This window comes from Garra rufa, chromosome 20 (genome assembly GCF_049309525.1).
Source record: "Garra rufa chromosome 20, GarRuf1.0, whole genome shotgun sequence".
Lineage (NCBI taxonomy): Eukaryota > Metazoa > Chordata > Actinopteri > Cypriniformes > Cyprinidae > Garra > Garra rufa.
This window is the reverse complement of record NC_133380.1, coordinates 8862273-8879638: the sequence shown is the minus strand read 5'-3', so window position 1 is coordinate 8879638 and position 17366 is coordinate 8862273. Positions and strand designations below refer to the sequence as shown.

The window sequence follows — 17366 nt, the reverse complement described above, 5'->3', positions numbered from 1 at the left end:
CTTTACCTGCATTGTCCTTCTCATCCTCCTCTCCAGGCTGAAGGAAGAAAAAACATTATTGTATGCTATGCTACTACCACAGAAACACAAAATGCAAACACAACAAAAAAACTAGTTACCTTGGCTTCATCTTCATTTTCATCATTTTCATCACTTGGAAAAACAAAGGGGAAAAAGCACACTGAAAAAATGCAACCCACAAGCAGCGGAAACAAGATCCAGGTCCTCAACGTCTGATTAAATGACCTCTACAAGGTTTTATCATTTACCCTTTCTTCTTATCATCGGTGTCTGTGTTCAGGGACTCGGCGTCTGCAAGGTTGTCCACAGCGATAGCCAAGAACACATTCAGAAGAATGTCTAGGTGTCAATGTGTTAAGTAAACCAACAGCATTATAATGCTGCATTATAGTCTATTTGCTATTTATCTATAATTATTAGTCTTTCCACAAAATGCAATGTTTCTGACATTTATGTATTTGCTCTGCATTAGGAAATGTATAAACTAAATATATACACTTAAATTCAAAAGTTTTTGAACAGTAAGATTTTTAAGTCTCTTCTGCTCACCAAGCCTGCATTTATTTGAGACAAAGCAAAAAGACTTTAAAATTTTTTTTAAATATTGTTATTATTTAAAAACTGTTTTCTATTTAAATTTATTTTAAAATGTAATTTATTCTTGTGATCAAAGCTACATTTTAAGCATCAGTTCTCCAGTTTTTAGTGTCACATGATCCTTCAGAAATCCTTCTAATATGCTGATTTACTGTTCAAAAACATTATTATTATTATCAGTATTTAAAACAGTTGAGTACATTTTTTTGGATTCTTTGATGAATAGAAAGGTCCCAAGATCAGCATTTATTAATAAAACACTTGTTACATTATATGCTATACCACTATAGACTAAATCATTCAAAAGCTTAGAGTCAGAATAATTTGTGCAAAAAATTGTAGAAATTAATACTTTTATTTAGCAAGGATACTTTAAATTGATAATAAAGACATTTATAATGTTACAAAAGATTTCAGATAAATAGAAAAAATAAACCTGAAAAAATTCTATTCAGCTGTTTTCAACATAATCACAATGTTTTTGAGCAGCAAATCAGAATATTAGAATGATTTCTGAAGGATCGTGTGACTAGATAAAATTCAGCTTTGAAATCAACAAATTACATTTTAAAACATATTGAAATTTCACTATGAAAAGCACTGAATATAGATTAAAAAAGTCAACTGCTTTTAAAATTTGAAAGAAAAATAACAGCATTTTTTTAAATAGTAAAAAGATTTTGAAGATCAATTGAATGCATCTTTGCTAAATAAAATGTGTTAATTTATTTAAAAAAAAAATAAATAAATTACTGTATTCTTGCAACCAAGACTACTTAACTACTCCTCAACTAGGTTACCACCAGTAGATGAACTGACTCCAAGGAAACTAAAAAAAAATTCCCTACTTTGGTTTTCTGTTTCCTACTTGGCAGTAAAAGGAGGATACAGTTTCCACAGATGAAGAGAATGATGAAGTAGATGCACACAATCATTCCTGATGATGATGGGCCACCGTATGCCATAATCCCATCATACATGACAGCATTCCAATCTTCGCCGGTCAGAATCTGAAAGCAACATATCATTAAAATTAGTAAACTATGGAAATCAGTTTCCACCAATGAATAAAAAAATGTGAGATATAACCAGAATTGTGAGAAATAATAAAAGAGATCAAATAAAAAAGTCAGAACTGTGTGATAAAAGTCACAGTTAACTTTTTTATTTTTTATTAAGTGGTGGACTTTAATAGTAAACAAATATCCATCAAAATCCAATCTAAAGATCTAAAATCTAAAGATGCACATAGACACACCTGAAACACAGTGAGCAAAGCCTGAGGGAAGTTGTCAAAGGTGCTCCTCTTCGTTTGTGTCTCGTCGAAGTTAAACTTGCCACCGAACACCTGCATACCGAGGAGGCTGAAGATGATGATGAAGAGGAAGAGCAGCAGCAGCAGAGAAGCGATGGACTTCATGGAGTTCAGTAGAGATGCCACCAAATTACTGAGAGACGCCCAGTGACTAAAAGCAAAAAAACACTATGTAAAACACAATTTTCTAATGTCTTTTTGGATTAACCGTTCCTTATAATTCTCATTCCTCTATACCGATCCCTTACCGTGTGACTTTAAAGATCCTGAGAAGTCGCACACATCGAAACACTGAGATGCCGAGAGGTGACATGATCTCAAACTCGACTAGGATCGTCTCGGTGATGCCTCCGCACACCACAAAGCAGTCAAAGCGATTAAACAGAGACACAAAATAAGCCTGCAGGCCCAGACTGTACATCTTCACCAACATCTCACACGTGAACAGGGCCAGCAGCACTTTATTGGCCACATCTACAGGAGAAAACCAATCGTGTTGAAAGAAGAAAGGATACAGTAAGAATGTGAAGCGGGCTTGAACTTTTACATACATTACAATAGTACAAACACACATAGTGCTCACCCTGGACTTGTGTGAGCCACAAGGGCTGGTTGTAATGTTCTGAAGAGATGGTCAAAGTGTTGAGGAACACCAGGATGATTACCAGCCAATAGAACGGCACAGATTTCACAGCCAAACGACAATTCCTCCTACACAACCGGTTCCAGCGACGCCAGCGCCGACTGAAAGTGGAGGCAGTGAAGTCAGACAACTTGGAGACAAAAAGAAAAACTGACAACAGAATGCACCAAAGTGGAAGTCAAAAGTTTACATGCACATGGCAGAATCTGTAAAATGTTAATTATTTTACTAAAAAAGAGGGATCATGCAAAATGCATGTTATGTTTTACTTAGTGCTGACCTGAATAAGATATTATGTCTGAATAAAAGACCTTTACATATAGTCCACAAGAGAAAATAATAGTTGAATGTATAAAATGACCCCGTTCAAAAGTTTACATATAATTGATTCTTAATACTGTGTTGTTGCCTGAATTTTTTTTTTGTTGATTAGTGATAGTTGTTCATGAGTCCCTTGTTTGTCCTGAGTTAAAAGTGAAACTGCCAGTTGTTCTACAGAAAAATCCTTCAGGTCTCACGGTTTCTTTGGTTTTTCAGCATTTTTGTGTATTTGAACCCTTTCCAACAATGACTGTATGATTTTGAGATCCATCTTTTTTTTTCACACTGAGGACAACTGAGGGACTCATATGCAACTATTACAGAAGGTTCAAACGCTCACTGATGCACCAGAAGGAAAAACAATGCATTTAGGGGGTGAAAACTTTTGAACAAAATGAAGATGTGTACATTTTTCTTATTTTGCCTAAATATCACATTTTTCAATTTAGTACTGCACTTCAGAAGCTACAGAAGATACTTATTTCCCAGAAGACAAAATTAGTTAAATTTACCTTGATCTTCGAACTCAAAAAGTTTTCACTTAATGCATCATTTTTCCTTCTGAAGCATCAGTGAGTGTTTGAACCTTCTGTAATAGTTGCATATGAGCCCCTCAGTTGTCCTCAGTATAAAAAGTTGGATCTCAAAACCATACAGTCACTGTTGGAAAGAGTTCAATTACACAAAAATGCTGAAAAACCAAGGAATTTGTGTGAACTAAAGAATTTTTCTGAAGAACAGCAGGCAGTTTAACTGTTCAGGACAAACAAGGGTAACATGAACAGCTATCACTAAACAAAAAAAAAAACATCTGTGGATCATTGAGGTAACAACACAGCATTAAAAATCAAGTGTATGTAAAATTTTGAAAATTTTAAATTCAATTATTATTTCTCTCTTTGGGACTATATGTAAACGTCTTTTATGTGAAATATCTTAAGGTCAGTACTAAATTAAAAACATGCATTTTGTGTGATCCCTCTTTTTTTGGTAAAATAATTAACATTTTGCAGATTCAGCAAGGTGTATGTAAACTTTTGACTTCAACTGTAGGCCACATGATACATACAACTCTAGATAAACAGAATGCTAGAGCGAACACTAGAACAAAAGAGAGAGAATGCTAGATAGACAGAACACTAGAAAATTAGAACACTAAATAGAACAACAGAATGCTTCTGTAGAAAGACAGGGATGCTAGAATGCTAAATAGAACACTGGAATTACAGATAGATAGCACACTTTACAAAAAGAATGCTAGAACACTAGAACGGCAGGATACTAGAATGTTAGAACACTAGCATACCATCACAGCATGTCAGAAAGAAAACAAGCTAAATACAGACTAAATACTAGCTGGTTAATTTGTGGTTACTATAGTATACTATAGTTTACCATTTTTTTGGTTTTATTTGTAGTAAAACCATGGTTGATTTTTATATGGGTTTATCTAGCTAGCTAACATTTGATCTGTCTAGCATTCTATTGGTGCATCTTAGTATTGTTAGATAGCTAGATTGGCATCTTCATGTTGCTAGCTAACAAGCACAAACTGTAATACATGCAACAACATACAGATGTAAATAAACATTAGTGTGAACTTTACTGACCTGAACTTCGATTTTGAAATTTTTTGACTGTAAATTGAAAGAAATTGTAAAGTTAAAAAAAACAAGCCAGAATATACATACTACCAGTCAAAAGTTTTTGAACAGTAAGATTTTTTTTTATATTTTTAAAGAAGTCTCTTCTGCGCGCCAAGACTGCATTTATTTGATCCAAAGTGCAGCAAAAACTGTACCATTTTTAAATAATTTTACTATTTAAAATAACTTTTCTATTTGAATATATTTAAAAATGTATTCCTGTGATTTCAAAGCTGAAATTACTCCTGTCACTTGATCCTTTGAAATCATTCTAATATTCAGATTTTCTGCTCAAAAAAAAAACATTTATTATTATTATTGTGTTGAAAACAGCTGAGTAAAATTGTTTCAGGTTTCTTAGATGAACATAAAGTTTAGAAGAACAGCATTTATCTGAAATAGATATCTTTTGTAACATTATAAATGTCTTCATCATCACATGATCAATTTAAAGCAACCTTGCTTGTTTTACTGACTCCAAGCTTTTGAATAGTACAGTATATAATGTTACTAAAGCTTTTTATTTCAGATAAATGCTGGTTTTGGTATTTTCTATTCATCAAGGAATCCTAAAAAAAGGAACTCAACAGTTTTACATATTGATAACAATAATAATAATAATAATAATAAACTGTTTCTTGAACAGCAAATCTACATATTAGAATGATTTCTGAAGGATCATGTGGATCCAACTGGAGTAATGATGCTGAAAATGTAGCTTTAATCACAGGAATAAATTACATTTTAAATTAAATATATTCAAATAGAAACACTTATTTTAAATAGTAAAAATATTTCAAAATGGTACAGTTTTTGCTGTACTTCGGATCAAAAAAAATGCAAGCTCAGTGAGCAGAAGAAACTTCCTTAAAAAAAATAAAAAATCTTACAGTTCACAAACTTTTGACTAGTAGTGTACTTTCGTGATATAGCATATTACAATTGGTTAAGTGCTCAATACTAATGAAATATACATTTCATGTGTATTTGTGAGTTTTCTCACCATGTCGGGCCGCAACATGTCGCCTTCTCATCTTCTCCTTTCTCATTCTCTGTATTCATGGATTCTGTCTCACTTGCCGGCATACTTGCTATTGTGTCACAAACACAAGGTTCATCATACACACATTAAAACACATACTTCACACATACACTGCCAAGAAAGATTTAGTGGACAAAAATATGATAGTCTATCCTGAAAAACAAGATAAGATTTTTAGACACATCCCTGGTAAAACCCACTTTAAGTCAAGTCAAAAGCTCCAACTATAAATATAATTCACACTGTTTTGAAAAAAGAAGGCTAACAAGAGTGAGTATGCATGTGCAAAAAATAATACGTGAATAGAAGTCTATTCAAATGTAATTTTTAATCTCTGACATTATGCAAATTGATCTTGAACGTTCGGTTTACAGCATTTATTTTTGGTGTTATTTCTATATAATCTGTATAATCTTGTAAATTCAAAGCATTTTTTTAAACTGTGTACATGCATTACATATAAAAATGATATGCAATAAGTATTTAGAAATTTAAATTAATTGAATAATGCAAACTGTGTGAAATATATACTGTATATATTTTTGTTTTCAATATATATTTGTCATTCATTTGTTTGCATAGTAACATTCATTAATTAGTAGAATCGCTATGTAAAGCAATAGCTATTTTTTATAGGACAGCTCAACTGTAGTCAATTTGCATCACTGTTCTGAGAAGAAATTTACAGAAATCAAATTAAGGGCCAAACGATTTATCATGAGTTGAGGAATGGTAAAACAAAGGCAGCTTGAGGGGAAAAGTAAAAAAAATCTCTGTTCTTCTTAGCCCTCACATTCCCTCAGGATATAGGGATAAATTCTGACACATCCAGTAATAAGCGAGTGTAATCAGACTTTTTGTGACTGCTTTATAAACTGCTGACCATGAGCCTGGTGATCTGGGTTTAACCTCATTTCTATGTTAGAAACTGGCTGTCACTGTTTTAAAGTGGGATTTTTAAGTTGGAGAGACGCTGCACTCCCACTCCTGCCGGATCTGATCTCTGACTCACTCTGATTTTAAGAGAATGATAATGAGAGGACTAAATTAGTACAGGAAGGAGGAAACGGGCAAGCGAGGAGTTTGATAACACTAATGTTGAGGAAAAACTGATGGGGACAAAAGAGCGTAAGCGCTGATGGGCAGAAAGAAGGAAAACTCACACTTGCAAAGCACAAGTAGCACGATTAGGAATTAGCAGTGCATTCACACACTACAGCGCCCACATAAACATCAAACACATAAACATCATTAGCTTAGATACGTACTTCCATACAGGCTAAAATGGGCCATTTGTGCATGAGTGTATAATTATTACAAATATATTTTTATAGAGATAAGGCTATAGTAATCGTTCACATGGTAAAATGATTTGCTTGATTCCATGCAAAACAGCATGATTATGGTGAAACCAATTTCTAACCTTCATACTTCATACACTACCACTCAAAAGTTTGGGGTCACTATGATTTTTATTTTTTGAAAAATAAATTTCTACTTTTTATTTAACAAGGAAGCATTAAAATGATAAAAATGTCATTTAAAATGACATTTAAAATGTTTCAAAAAGTTATATTTCAAATAAACGTTATTCTTTTCAAATGTATCACTGTTTCCACAAAATATTAAGCAAAATATAAATATATAAAAAGAAATATTCCTTGATACATTGGTAATTCTGACTTTTTCTCTCAGAATTGTGAGGTATAAACTCACAGTTGAGAGTTATAAAGTCAGTATTGCGTGATTAAAATATGCAACTGCAGGGAAAAAAAAACTTTTAATTGTTTTGAATTGAGATTTAAATTGTGAAAAATGAAGTCGCAATTCTGAGAAATAAAGTTAGAACTGCGAAATATAAACTTGAATTGCGAAATATAAACTTGAATTGCGGGTAAAAAAGTCAGAATTGCAAGATACAAACTCGCATTTGCTAGAAAAAAAGTCTGAATTGCAAAATAAATTTGGAATTGTGAGTAAAAAAGTCAGAATTGCAAGATACAAACTCGCATTTGCTAGAAAAAAAGTCTGAATTGCAAAATAAACTTGGAATTGTGAGTAAAAAAGTCAGAATTGCAAGATACAAACTCGCATTTGCTAGAAAAAAAGTCTGAATTGCAAAATAAACTTGGAATTGTGAGTAAAAAAGTCAGAATTGCAAGATATAAACTTGGAATTGCGAGAGAAATGTGGAATTGTGAGTAAAACTTTTTGAGTAAAAAAGTCAGAATTGCAAGATATAAACTTGGAATTGCGAGAGAAATGTGGAATTGTGAGTAAAACAATCACAACTGTGAGATACAAACTTGCATTCACAAGAAACAAAATGTCAGAATTGCGAGATATAAACCTTGAATTGTGAAAGAAACTTGAAATTGTGAGTAAAAATAGTCAGAATTGCAAGATACAAATTCCGAATTGCAAAATAAACTTGGAATTGTGAGTAAAAAAGTCAGAATTGTGAGATATAAACTTGGAATTGCGAGTAAAAAAGTCAGAATTGCAAGATATAAACTTGCATTTCCGAGAAAAAGTCAGAACTGCGAGATACAAACTTGCATGATATAAACTCACAACTGCGAGAAAAAATCAAGTTGGAATTGCAAGATATAAACACACTTTTTCTCAGAACTGTGAAAAGTCAGAATTGGGAGATACAAACTCGCATTTGCGAGAAAAAGTCAGAACTGCAAAAAAACAAACTTGCATTTGTGAGAAAAAAAGTCAGAATTGCAAGATACAAACTTGGAATTTTAAGAGAAACTTGGAATCGTGAGTAAAACAGTCAGAATTGCGAGATATAAAATTGGAATTGCAAGAAAAAACTTCAGGATTGCAAGATACAAACTTGCATTTGTGAGAAAAAACATCAGAATTGCGAGATACAAACTTGGAATTGTGAGTAAAACAGAACTGCGAGATATAAAATTGGAATTGCGAGAAAAAAAATGTCAGAATTGCGAGATACAAACTCGCATTCACAAGAAAAAAAGTTTGAATTGCGAGATAAAAACTTGGAATTGTAAGAGAAACTTGGAATTGTGAGTAAAAAAGTCAGAATCGCAAGATATAAAATTGGAATTGCGAGAAAAAACATCAGAATTGTGTGATATAAACTCACAACTGCGAGAAAAAAAACCTAGAATTCAGATATTTCAATTTTTAAAAATAAAGTCGCAATTCTGAGAAATAAAGTTGGAATTGCATGATCTGACATTCAGATTTTTTTTCTCAGAATTGTAAGAGAAACTTGGAATTGTGAGTAAAAAAGTCAGAATCGCAAGATATAAAATTGGAATTGCGAGAAAAAAAACATCAGAATTGCGAGAAACAAACTCACATTTGCGAGAAAAAAAGTCATAATTGTGAGATTAAAAAAAGAGTCAGAATTAAAAGATACAAACTTGCAGTAAAAGTCAGTATTGTGTGATATAAACTCACAACTGCGAGAAAAAACCCCCCTAGAATTCAGATATTTCAATTTAAAAAAATAAAGTCGCAATTCTGAGAAATAAAGTTGGAATTGCATGATATAGTCTGACATTCAGATTTTTTTTCTCAGAATTGTGAGATAAACTTGGAATTGCGAGTAAAAAAGTTAGAATAGAAGGGATATGATGAAGTCAGAATAACGGCATATGACCTGGCAATTGTGAGAAATAAAATCTCACAATTCTGACTTCCTTTCTCTGAATTGCAATTTTATTTTTCGCAATTCAGACTTTATTACTCACAATTGTGAGTTTATATCTCACAACTCTGAGAAAAAAGTCGGAATTGCGAGTTTTTATTAGAGATTTAAACACAATTGTGATAAAAAGTCAGAATTGCGAGATAAAAAGTCAAAATCACTTTTTTTTTTTTTTTTTTACAAATGTTATTCAGTGGCAGAAACGGGCTTCAATAGAAAACAGTTATTTTAAATTAAAATAATATTTCACAATTTTACTAATTCACTGTATTTTGCAACAGCAAAACACAGCCATGGTAAATCTTATTTCTAAAACAAAAAAATGTTTGTGACCCCAAACATTTGAACAGTAATTGACAAGCGATTTTATTATAGTTGGAGACCCAATGAAAATCCAAGTTTTTAGCCTTACGCTAATTTCATCTTTACATACCTAAAAGTAACATTTAATGCATATGCATTCTGGAAAAACACCAACAATACCGAAAAAGTGCTTTGAGATATCCCACCCCAACTTTCTGTTTGAATACAACAGGAAGTATGGCAACAGAAAAGAAAATGGAGGGTATTGCTTAAATTAACCTTAATTGCAGTAAAATCATTGTATCTCATCATAGATTATTACTTGTGTAAAATTGTGCAAACAGCAATATGATTAAACTAATACTCAATCAATGAATAGTAATACTAATCCCAAAAATCATCTGTGAATGAATTCATATTACTCCATTTTTAACCTGGTATTTTATAATAAAATCCAATCAGATTTAAAACCAGAAACAGTCATTTTCAAATGTCTATTAAACAAACATTGTGCAAGACTTCTAACAGGTAACATTCATGAATATCATCAAGTAATCAAACATATAAAAGGGACAGAAGGGTGGGAGGGAGATTTACCATGAGTGTCAGAGGACTGGCTGAACCAGCTAAACCCTTTCTTCTTCTTCTCCATCAGGCTGGCCAGTGTAACCCCTTCATTTCCCATGCAACCAAAGCCCATGCATGATTCACACAGCACAGCACAGCCGCGGCACGGTCATGGGGGCGAGAACGAGTAGCCACATCGACACAGGTTAAAGCACGGGAACAAGAACAGCACCGACACAACAATTAACAACAATAAACAACAACAACAACATCAACATTGAGGCAGCTGGTCAGCTGGACAGGAGCAAAGGATGATGGGTAGTTAGTAAACAGTAAGTGAGAGCAGGTTATTAGGATCACAGTGCAATGAGATCAGTGAAAATAGGAATATAGTGAGGGAACAAGTGTTGAGATTCAATGGTGCAGATGATTGAGATCTGTGTGCATGATATGAAGCTGACCTTTGACATCGATGGCCCTCACACACGTTAAGGCTAGTTAACCAATACCAATAACTTTCGTTCATGCCATTTTATATCTTAATATGTGACCCTGGACCACAAAACCAGTCTTCAGTAGCATGGGGATGTTTGTAGCAATAGCTAAAAATACACTGTAAATCATGTTCCATGCAGATATTTTGTAAATTTCATACCGTAAATATATCAACACCTAATTTTTGATAATATACATTGCTAAGAACTTCATTTGGACAATTTTAAAGACGATTTTCTCAATATTGGGATTTTTCGGCCAAATATTGTCCTATCCTAACAAACCATACATCAATACATTAATGGAAAGATTATTTATTCAGCTGTCAGATGATGTATACATCTCAATTTCAAAAAATTGACCTTTATGACTAGGGCTGGACAATATATCGAACGATATTGTGAGGCGCGTTTAGTCAATGAAGTCAATGAAGCTTAAAGGAACACTCCACTTTTTTTGGAAATAGGCTCATTCTCCAACTCTCCCTGAGTTAATAAGTTGATTTTTACCGTTTTGAAATCCATTCAGCCGTTCTCCTGTCCTGGCGATATCACTTTTAGCATAGCTTAGCATAGATCATTGAATCCTATTAGACCAATAGCATCACGTTAAAAAATGACCAACGAGTTTCCATATTTGTCCTATTTAAAACTTGACTCTTCTGTAGTTATATCGTGTACTAAGACCGGTGGAAATGCAAAGCTGCGAGTTTCTAGGCTGATAAGATTATGAACTACACTCCCATTCCGGCGTAATAGTCAAGGAAGTTTGCTGCTGTAATAAGGCTGAAGCAGGAGCAGTAATACCACGTAGCACATGTGCAAATGCTAAACTAGCTGGGAACTCATTTCTGATAATACTCCGCCTGCTTCGGCCATATTACGGCAGCAAACTTCCTTGACTATTACGCCGGAATGGAAGTGTAGTTCCTAATCTTATCAGCCTAGAAACTCGCAGCTTTGCATTTCCACCGGTCTTAGTACACGATATAACTACAGAAGAGTCAAGTTTTAAATACAACAAATATGGAAACTCGTTGGTCATTTTTGAACGCGATGCTATTGGTCTAATAGGATTCAATGATCTATGCTAAGCTATGCTAAAAGTGATATCGCCAGAACAGGAGAATGGCTGAATGGATTTCAAAACGGTAAAAATCAACTTATTAGCTCGGGGGAGTTGGGGAATGAGCCTATTTCCAAAAAAAGTGCAGTGTTCCTTTAATATCGAATGCGATATTGAGCTCGATATGGCGTAGCTTGTCAGAGATTTACGTCTCTGTGTATTAACAAAGACTATAGAATACCCAAGACATGTCACTCGTGTAGTTTTGAATGGGGAAAAATGCAACGCTCATTATGGCCGCGAAGTCCCGCCTTCTTAGTGAAAGAGCCAATAGTTGATTAGAAAAGTCAGCGCGTCACTGCAGCTGCCGTTAGAAGTCCCGGTTGCTATAGAAACAAAAGACGTGCGCTCAGTACTGCGCATGCGCACTGGCTCATCTAGCCGGAAAAATAAGCGTTTTTTCACGCTATTGGAGCACAAGGAACCATATTCATGAGGCAGTTCTTGTTGGATTTCTTTGAAGATTTAAAATATGAAATTTAATCGTAAGCTTGGTGAACAGTTTTGGAGAATTTGATGTTTCCCCATTCAAACAGATAGGAGCTGCACTTGTATGCCCGAGAGGCATTTCAAAGATGGCCGCTGAGTGACATGACTTGCCTTAAAGGGACTTTGGTATTAATTGCCGCTCCAGCGGAACCTGAGCAGAACGCACGTGATGGAGATTTACTACTAATCAAAGCACTGGCTTCATTGACTAAACGCGCCTCACAATATCGTTCGATATATTGTCCAGCCCTATTTATGACTGGTTTTGTGGTCTAGGGTCACATATAATTTAATAAGTCTAGCCAATTAATCAAATAAAAGCTGCAGTATAGTCTTGTATGATCACTAAACCTCAACAGTGCGATTTGAAAGTGAAAGTAAAATGAGTCAATAGAGATTAAATTGTTGGTTTGATATTTCTTGGAAAATCAGACTATTAATTGTACTTTTTGTGCTTTATTGACTGATTGAAAATAAGAAACCAATTTCCAGCGACAAAATACAGTAAATATTTAAAATAAAGTTTTTTTCTTATTAAAACTACATATTTTCTGGTAATAACAAGATTGTTAAAAAAAACATAATTTTCTTGTTGAAACAACTTAATTTTTTATTTTCTTGTTGAAACTAAATAATTATCTCATTAAAACAACATAATTATCTTGCAACATGACATCTTTTCTCATAAAAACGAGATTGTTACAACATTTTCTTATAACAAGCTGTTTTCTAGTTAAACATATTTTTCTCGTTTTAACATCTAAATTTTACTAGACAAAAGTTATCGTTTTAATCAGATAACATCTTGTTATTGTGAGATAAGTTGTAGTTTTAATGACATATCTTCTTTTAACAAGATAAAAGTGGGGATAACAGGATAAAAGTGTCGTTTTAACAACCCGGACATCTTGTTTTTACGAGAAAAGATGTAGCTTTAACTAGATAATTATAATTTTTACGAGAAAAGATGTCATTTCAATGAGATAAGTGTCGTTTTAATGACATCTCGTTTTTATGAGAAAAGTGTTGTTTTAACAACATAAAATCTAATTTTCACGATAAAAGATGTAGTTTTAATGAGATAAGTTTTGTTTTAGTGACATATCTCCTTTTTACGAGAAAAGTGTTGTTTTAACGAGATAAGTGTAACGAGAAAACGTCTTGTTATTACGAGATGTCGTTAAAACAATGTAACATCTAGTTATTGGAGTGGAAAAAATAATGTGTGTAGCAGCAATGCGTCACCGTAATGGCATAATTTATTTTTATTCCGTTTAAATTGATGTACTAAAACTAAAACTGAAATTAAAAATACTAAAAACCATAGACATGCTTTTAAAAAATAACAAATAAAATGAACACAAACATTTACTAAAATTTAAAACAAAATTACAAAAACTTTAATATTAAAATAATAATAAAAAAATTAAAATAAAAAATAAATGTTTAAAATATTCTAAATTTAAAAACAAATTTAAAATATCAATAAATTAACAATATTATCTCAATGATACTAAAAAGAGTTGAAATCACAAAATAACTGAGAATATGACACTTAATTCAGTATTTAGCTTTTTTGTCTAGTTTTTCAGGCAAAATATTAAAATAATGCTAATATGAATACATTTCCTCTATTGATTTTCTTTTCGATTCTGAATATCCAGTTTAATTGTTTTGTTGTTTTCATAGTTAATGGAAATTATTGTAACTTAAGATAATAGTCTATGCATTTTTGTTTCTTAGTTGAATTTATGTATAAATATGTATAAAAACTATATAAAAGTGGAATTTGTTTTTTTTACTTTCAATCTTCAAATAAGTTTAAGTTAATGCTTAAAATAATCAACAAATAATTTGTTCTCGTTTACAACAGGTTTTACTAGAAAACAAGACAAAGATACTGATTAAGAATGGAAATAAATTCCCTTCTAAGAGTTCCTGTGAATTTGTATGAGCCCGAAACAGAATTTAGCTTGCTTTTCCATTTGCAGAATAAGTTCTGCATAAGCACTAAGCCTTCCAGATGAGCGACTTTTGTGGGTCTGTACTGTATCAATCAATTAAAGCAAAAAAACGCTTTCAGAATGGAGCCTGCTAATCTAACCCGGCCGTCCTCTCACAGAACCCGAGGTCAGTCATAGAGCTCCGGTGGCAGTGGAAGCTGAAATCTGCCGTACTGTAGCAGCAGCTCTAACCGCTCAGAATCATGTGTGCTGCTTATATAAAAGGGATTAGGATTAGTCCTTATTTTGCTCAGTTTCTCCACTTCATGCCCTTCTGAGCAAACTCTTCTCGCTCAGCAGATACCCAACTAACAGGAAACATTCGCAGAACATTCTGGCAAGGTTCTCTCAAGGTTCTAAACAAGTGTTATTGACAATGTTTACAAAATGATAAAAAATAAATGTTTAGGGAATGTTCTTAGAACATATTTTTATTCTAGACTTCAGAGTGTCTCGATCAAAGCAAAACTGCAAGCATGATGAACCCTAGTTCTCCAGTTTCCAGTATCTGCCCCTTCTGTCAATCCCATCCTGAGCTCTCTGACCTGGAGATGTTTGACTTTGATTGACAAATCTGTGGTGGAAGAGACAGCACTCGTGGCGTCAGCGCGTGCTGACTGCTCCTCAACTCTTTCTTCAAAAATACACCAGAGGCAGCTGTTTTGGGTTTGCTGACGTCTGTTCTGTGTCAGCTGCAGTTTGATGGGCATGACGGGCCAATTAAAGACGGCTCTGTGGCTGCTACAAAAAGTCGCAAAGCTTTGGTTATAATTATTATTATAAGTTCAATTCAAAATACAATTAAGTTATTGTGACTAATTAGGCCTATTAATTCCTAATTGAATTCCTGATTGATTCAGATGTTTCAACATTTTTAAGCCATTAAAGAGATCACCCAAAAATGAAAATTTGGTGTTTAAATGCTTACCCCCAGGGCATCCAAGATGTAGGTGACTTTGTTTCTTCAGTAAGACACAAACTAAGATTTTTAACTTAAACCGTTGCAGTCTGTCAGTCATATAATGGCTGTCAATGGGCACCAAATCTTTGACAGTAAAAAACATACCAGACAAAACCAAATTAAACCCTGCAGCTCATGACGATACATTGAGGTCTTAAGACACAAAACGATCGGCCTGTGCAAAAAACTTAACAGTATTTATTCATTCACGTTCATGTTTTTTGCACAGACTGATCGCTATGTGTCTTAAGACCTCAACGTATCGTCACAAGCTGCAGGGTTTAATTTGGTTTTGTCTCTGTATGTTGTTTTTTCTGTATGTTGAAATTTGGTAACCATTGACTGCTATTATATGACTGACAGACTGCAACGGTTTGAGTTAAAAATCTTCGTTGTGTTCTACTGAAGAAACAAAGTCATCTACATCTTGGACGCAGATAAACATCCCATTTTCATTTTTGGGTGAATTATCCCTTTAATTCTGTTTTATAGCATCGCAATCTCAGTTTTCAGATAATTTTATACTGCATCTGTGAAATGGACTGCTGCATGAAATGAAAGTTAATTATTTAACGCAAAAAATTTAATTCACCACCTTTTAAAAGTTTAGGGTCAGTATGATTCATTTATTTATTTGTGACCCTGGACCACAAAGCCTTTTTCAAAAAATTTCGAAATTGAGATTTATACATAATCTGAAATCTAAATAAACACATTTTCCATTGATGTACGGTTTGAAAATCTGGAATCTGTGGGTGCAAAAAAAAATAAAAAATCAAAATATTGAGAAAATCGCCTTTAAAATTGTCTAAATGAAGTTCTTAGCAATGCATATTACTAATCACAAATTAAGTTTTGATATGTTTACGGTAACAAACTCAAAAAATATCTACATGGAACATGATCTTTACGTAATATCCTAATGATTTTGTGGTTCAGTGTCATTTATTTATTCATTTATTTATTTATTTTTTATTACAACAAAGGTGAATAAATAAATTAAAAGTTACACATTTATAACATAACAAAAGATTTCTATTTGGCTAATTTCGATATTCTATTTTAAATGCTGCTGGTTTGAACTTTCTATTTCTAAAATAATTTGGGGGGGGGGGAGTCCAGTTTCCCAGTTTCCACAAAAATTAAGCAGCATAACTGTTTTCAACATTGATAAATGATTAAAAATGATGCTAATTTCTAAAGAATCATGCTATCACCAGAATTAATTACATTTTAATAAATACTGAAACTAGAAAATAGTTATTTAAAATGCTAAAAATATTTTACAATATTACTGTTTTTATTGTATTTTTAATCAAGTAAACACAGCTGAGAAATCTTAATCTCAAACTTTTAAACAGTAGTGTTTATATATATATATATAAATATAAATAAAATACAAATGAATTTTCCATATTATAATTGTTTACATTAATATCATCTTATGTTTAAAGAAAGTTTTTTTCATTGAAAAGTACTTGAAAAGTATTATTTATTAAAAAGCCTACCATATCTACAGCAGAAATATAAATCTTTAATTGTTAATTATAATTTAATTGTTCTTAAATTTGTATTCAAACTTACCAGTTTAATCGTGTTTGCTTCTCAGTTCAAATTAAAATGAAATTTAAAAAAACTCAAAATTTAAGATGCAATAACATTCAGCATTTGCCTGAATTCGTGCACAGTGACCAACAAAGGAAATAAAGATAATGTTAAATGTTAAACAAAATACTATTTTTTGTTTTCTTTGCGCTCAAAAAGTATTCTCGTAGCTTCATACAGTTACGGATCAACCACTAATGTCACATGGACTATTTCATCGATATACTACTACCTTTCTGGGTCTTGAGTGCGGTCTATGCAGGGTCAGAAAGCTCTCTGATTTCATCAAAAATATCTTAATTTGTCTTCCAAAGATGAACAAAGGTCTTACAAGTTTGCAACAACATGAGGGTGAATAATGACAGAATTTTCATTTTTGCGTGTACTGTACTATCACTTTAAATGACATAATGCACATTCTAAATTAGTTGAGATGAACATGCCAGTCAAACATCACTTTTCATTTACAATCATGTAAAATGTTCTAATAAACAGTTATAAGCCAGCATGAAGTGAGATCAGATGGTTTGTAAGCGTAACCT

The 17366-nt window shown here is 32.8% G+C and overlaps 1 protein-coding gene across 1 annotated transcript in view; it reads right to left on the bottom strand.

Moving 5' to 3' along the window:
* The window catches only part of LOC141294326 (voltage-dependent L-type calcium channel subunit alpha-1D-like), a 69567-nt gene extending 59303 nt beyond the window's left edge, over window positions 1-10264 (bottom strand). Inside the window, exons 1-9 of the mRNA XM_073826384.1 lie at window positions 10177-10264; window positions 5547-5634; window positions 2517-2677; window positions 2182-2407; window positions 1877-2084; window positions 1508-1628; window positions 270-360; window positions 120-153; window positions 7-37 (exon numbers count right to left, since the gene is read on the bottom strand). Of these exons, the coding sequence (XP_073682485.1) occupies window positions 7-37; window positions 120-153; window positions 270-360; window positions 1508-1628; window positions 1877-2084; window positions 2182-2407; window positions 2517-2677; window positions 5547-5634; window positions 10177-10264 (1048 nt within the window). The remainder of the gene's footprint in view (window positions 1-6; window positions 38-119; window positions 154-269; window positions 361-1507; window positions 1629-1876; window positions 2085-2181; window positions 2408-2516; window positions 2678-5546; window positions 5635-10176) is intronic.
* Window positions 10265-17366: the final 7102 nt, after the last annotated feature.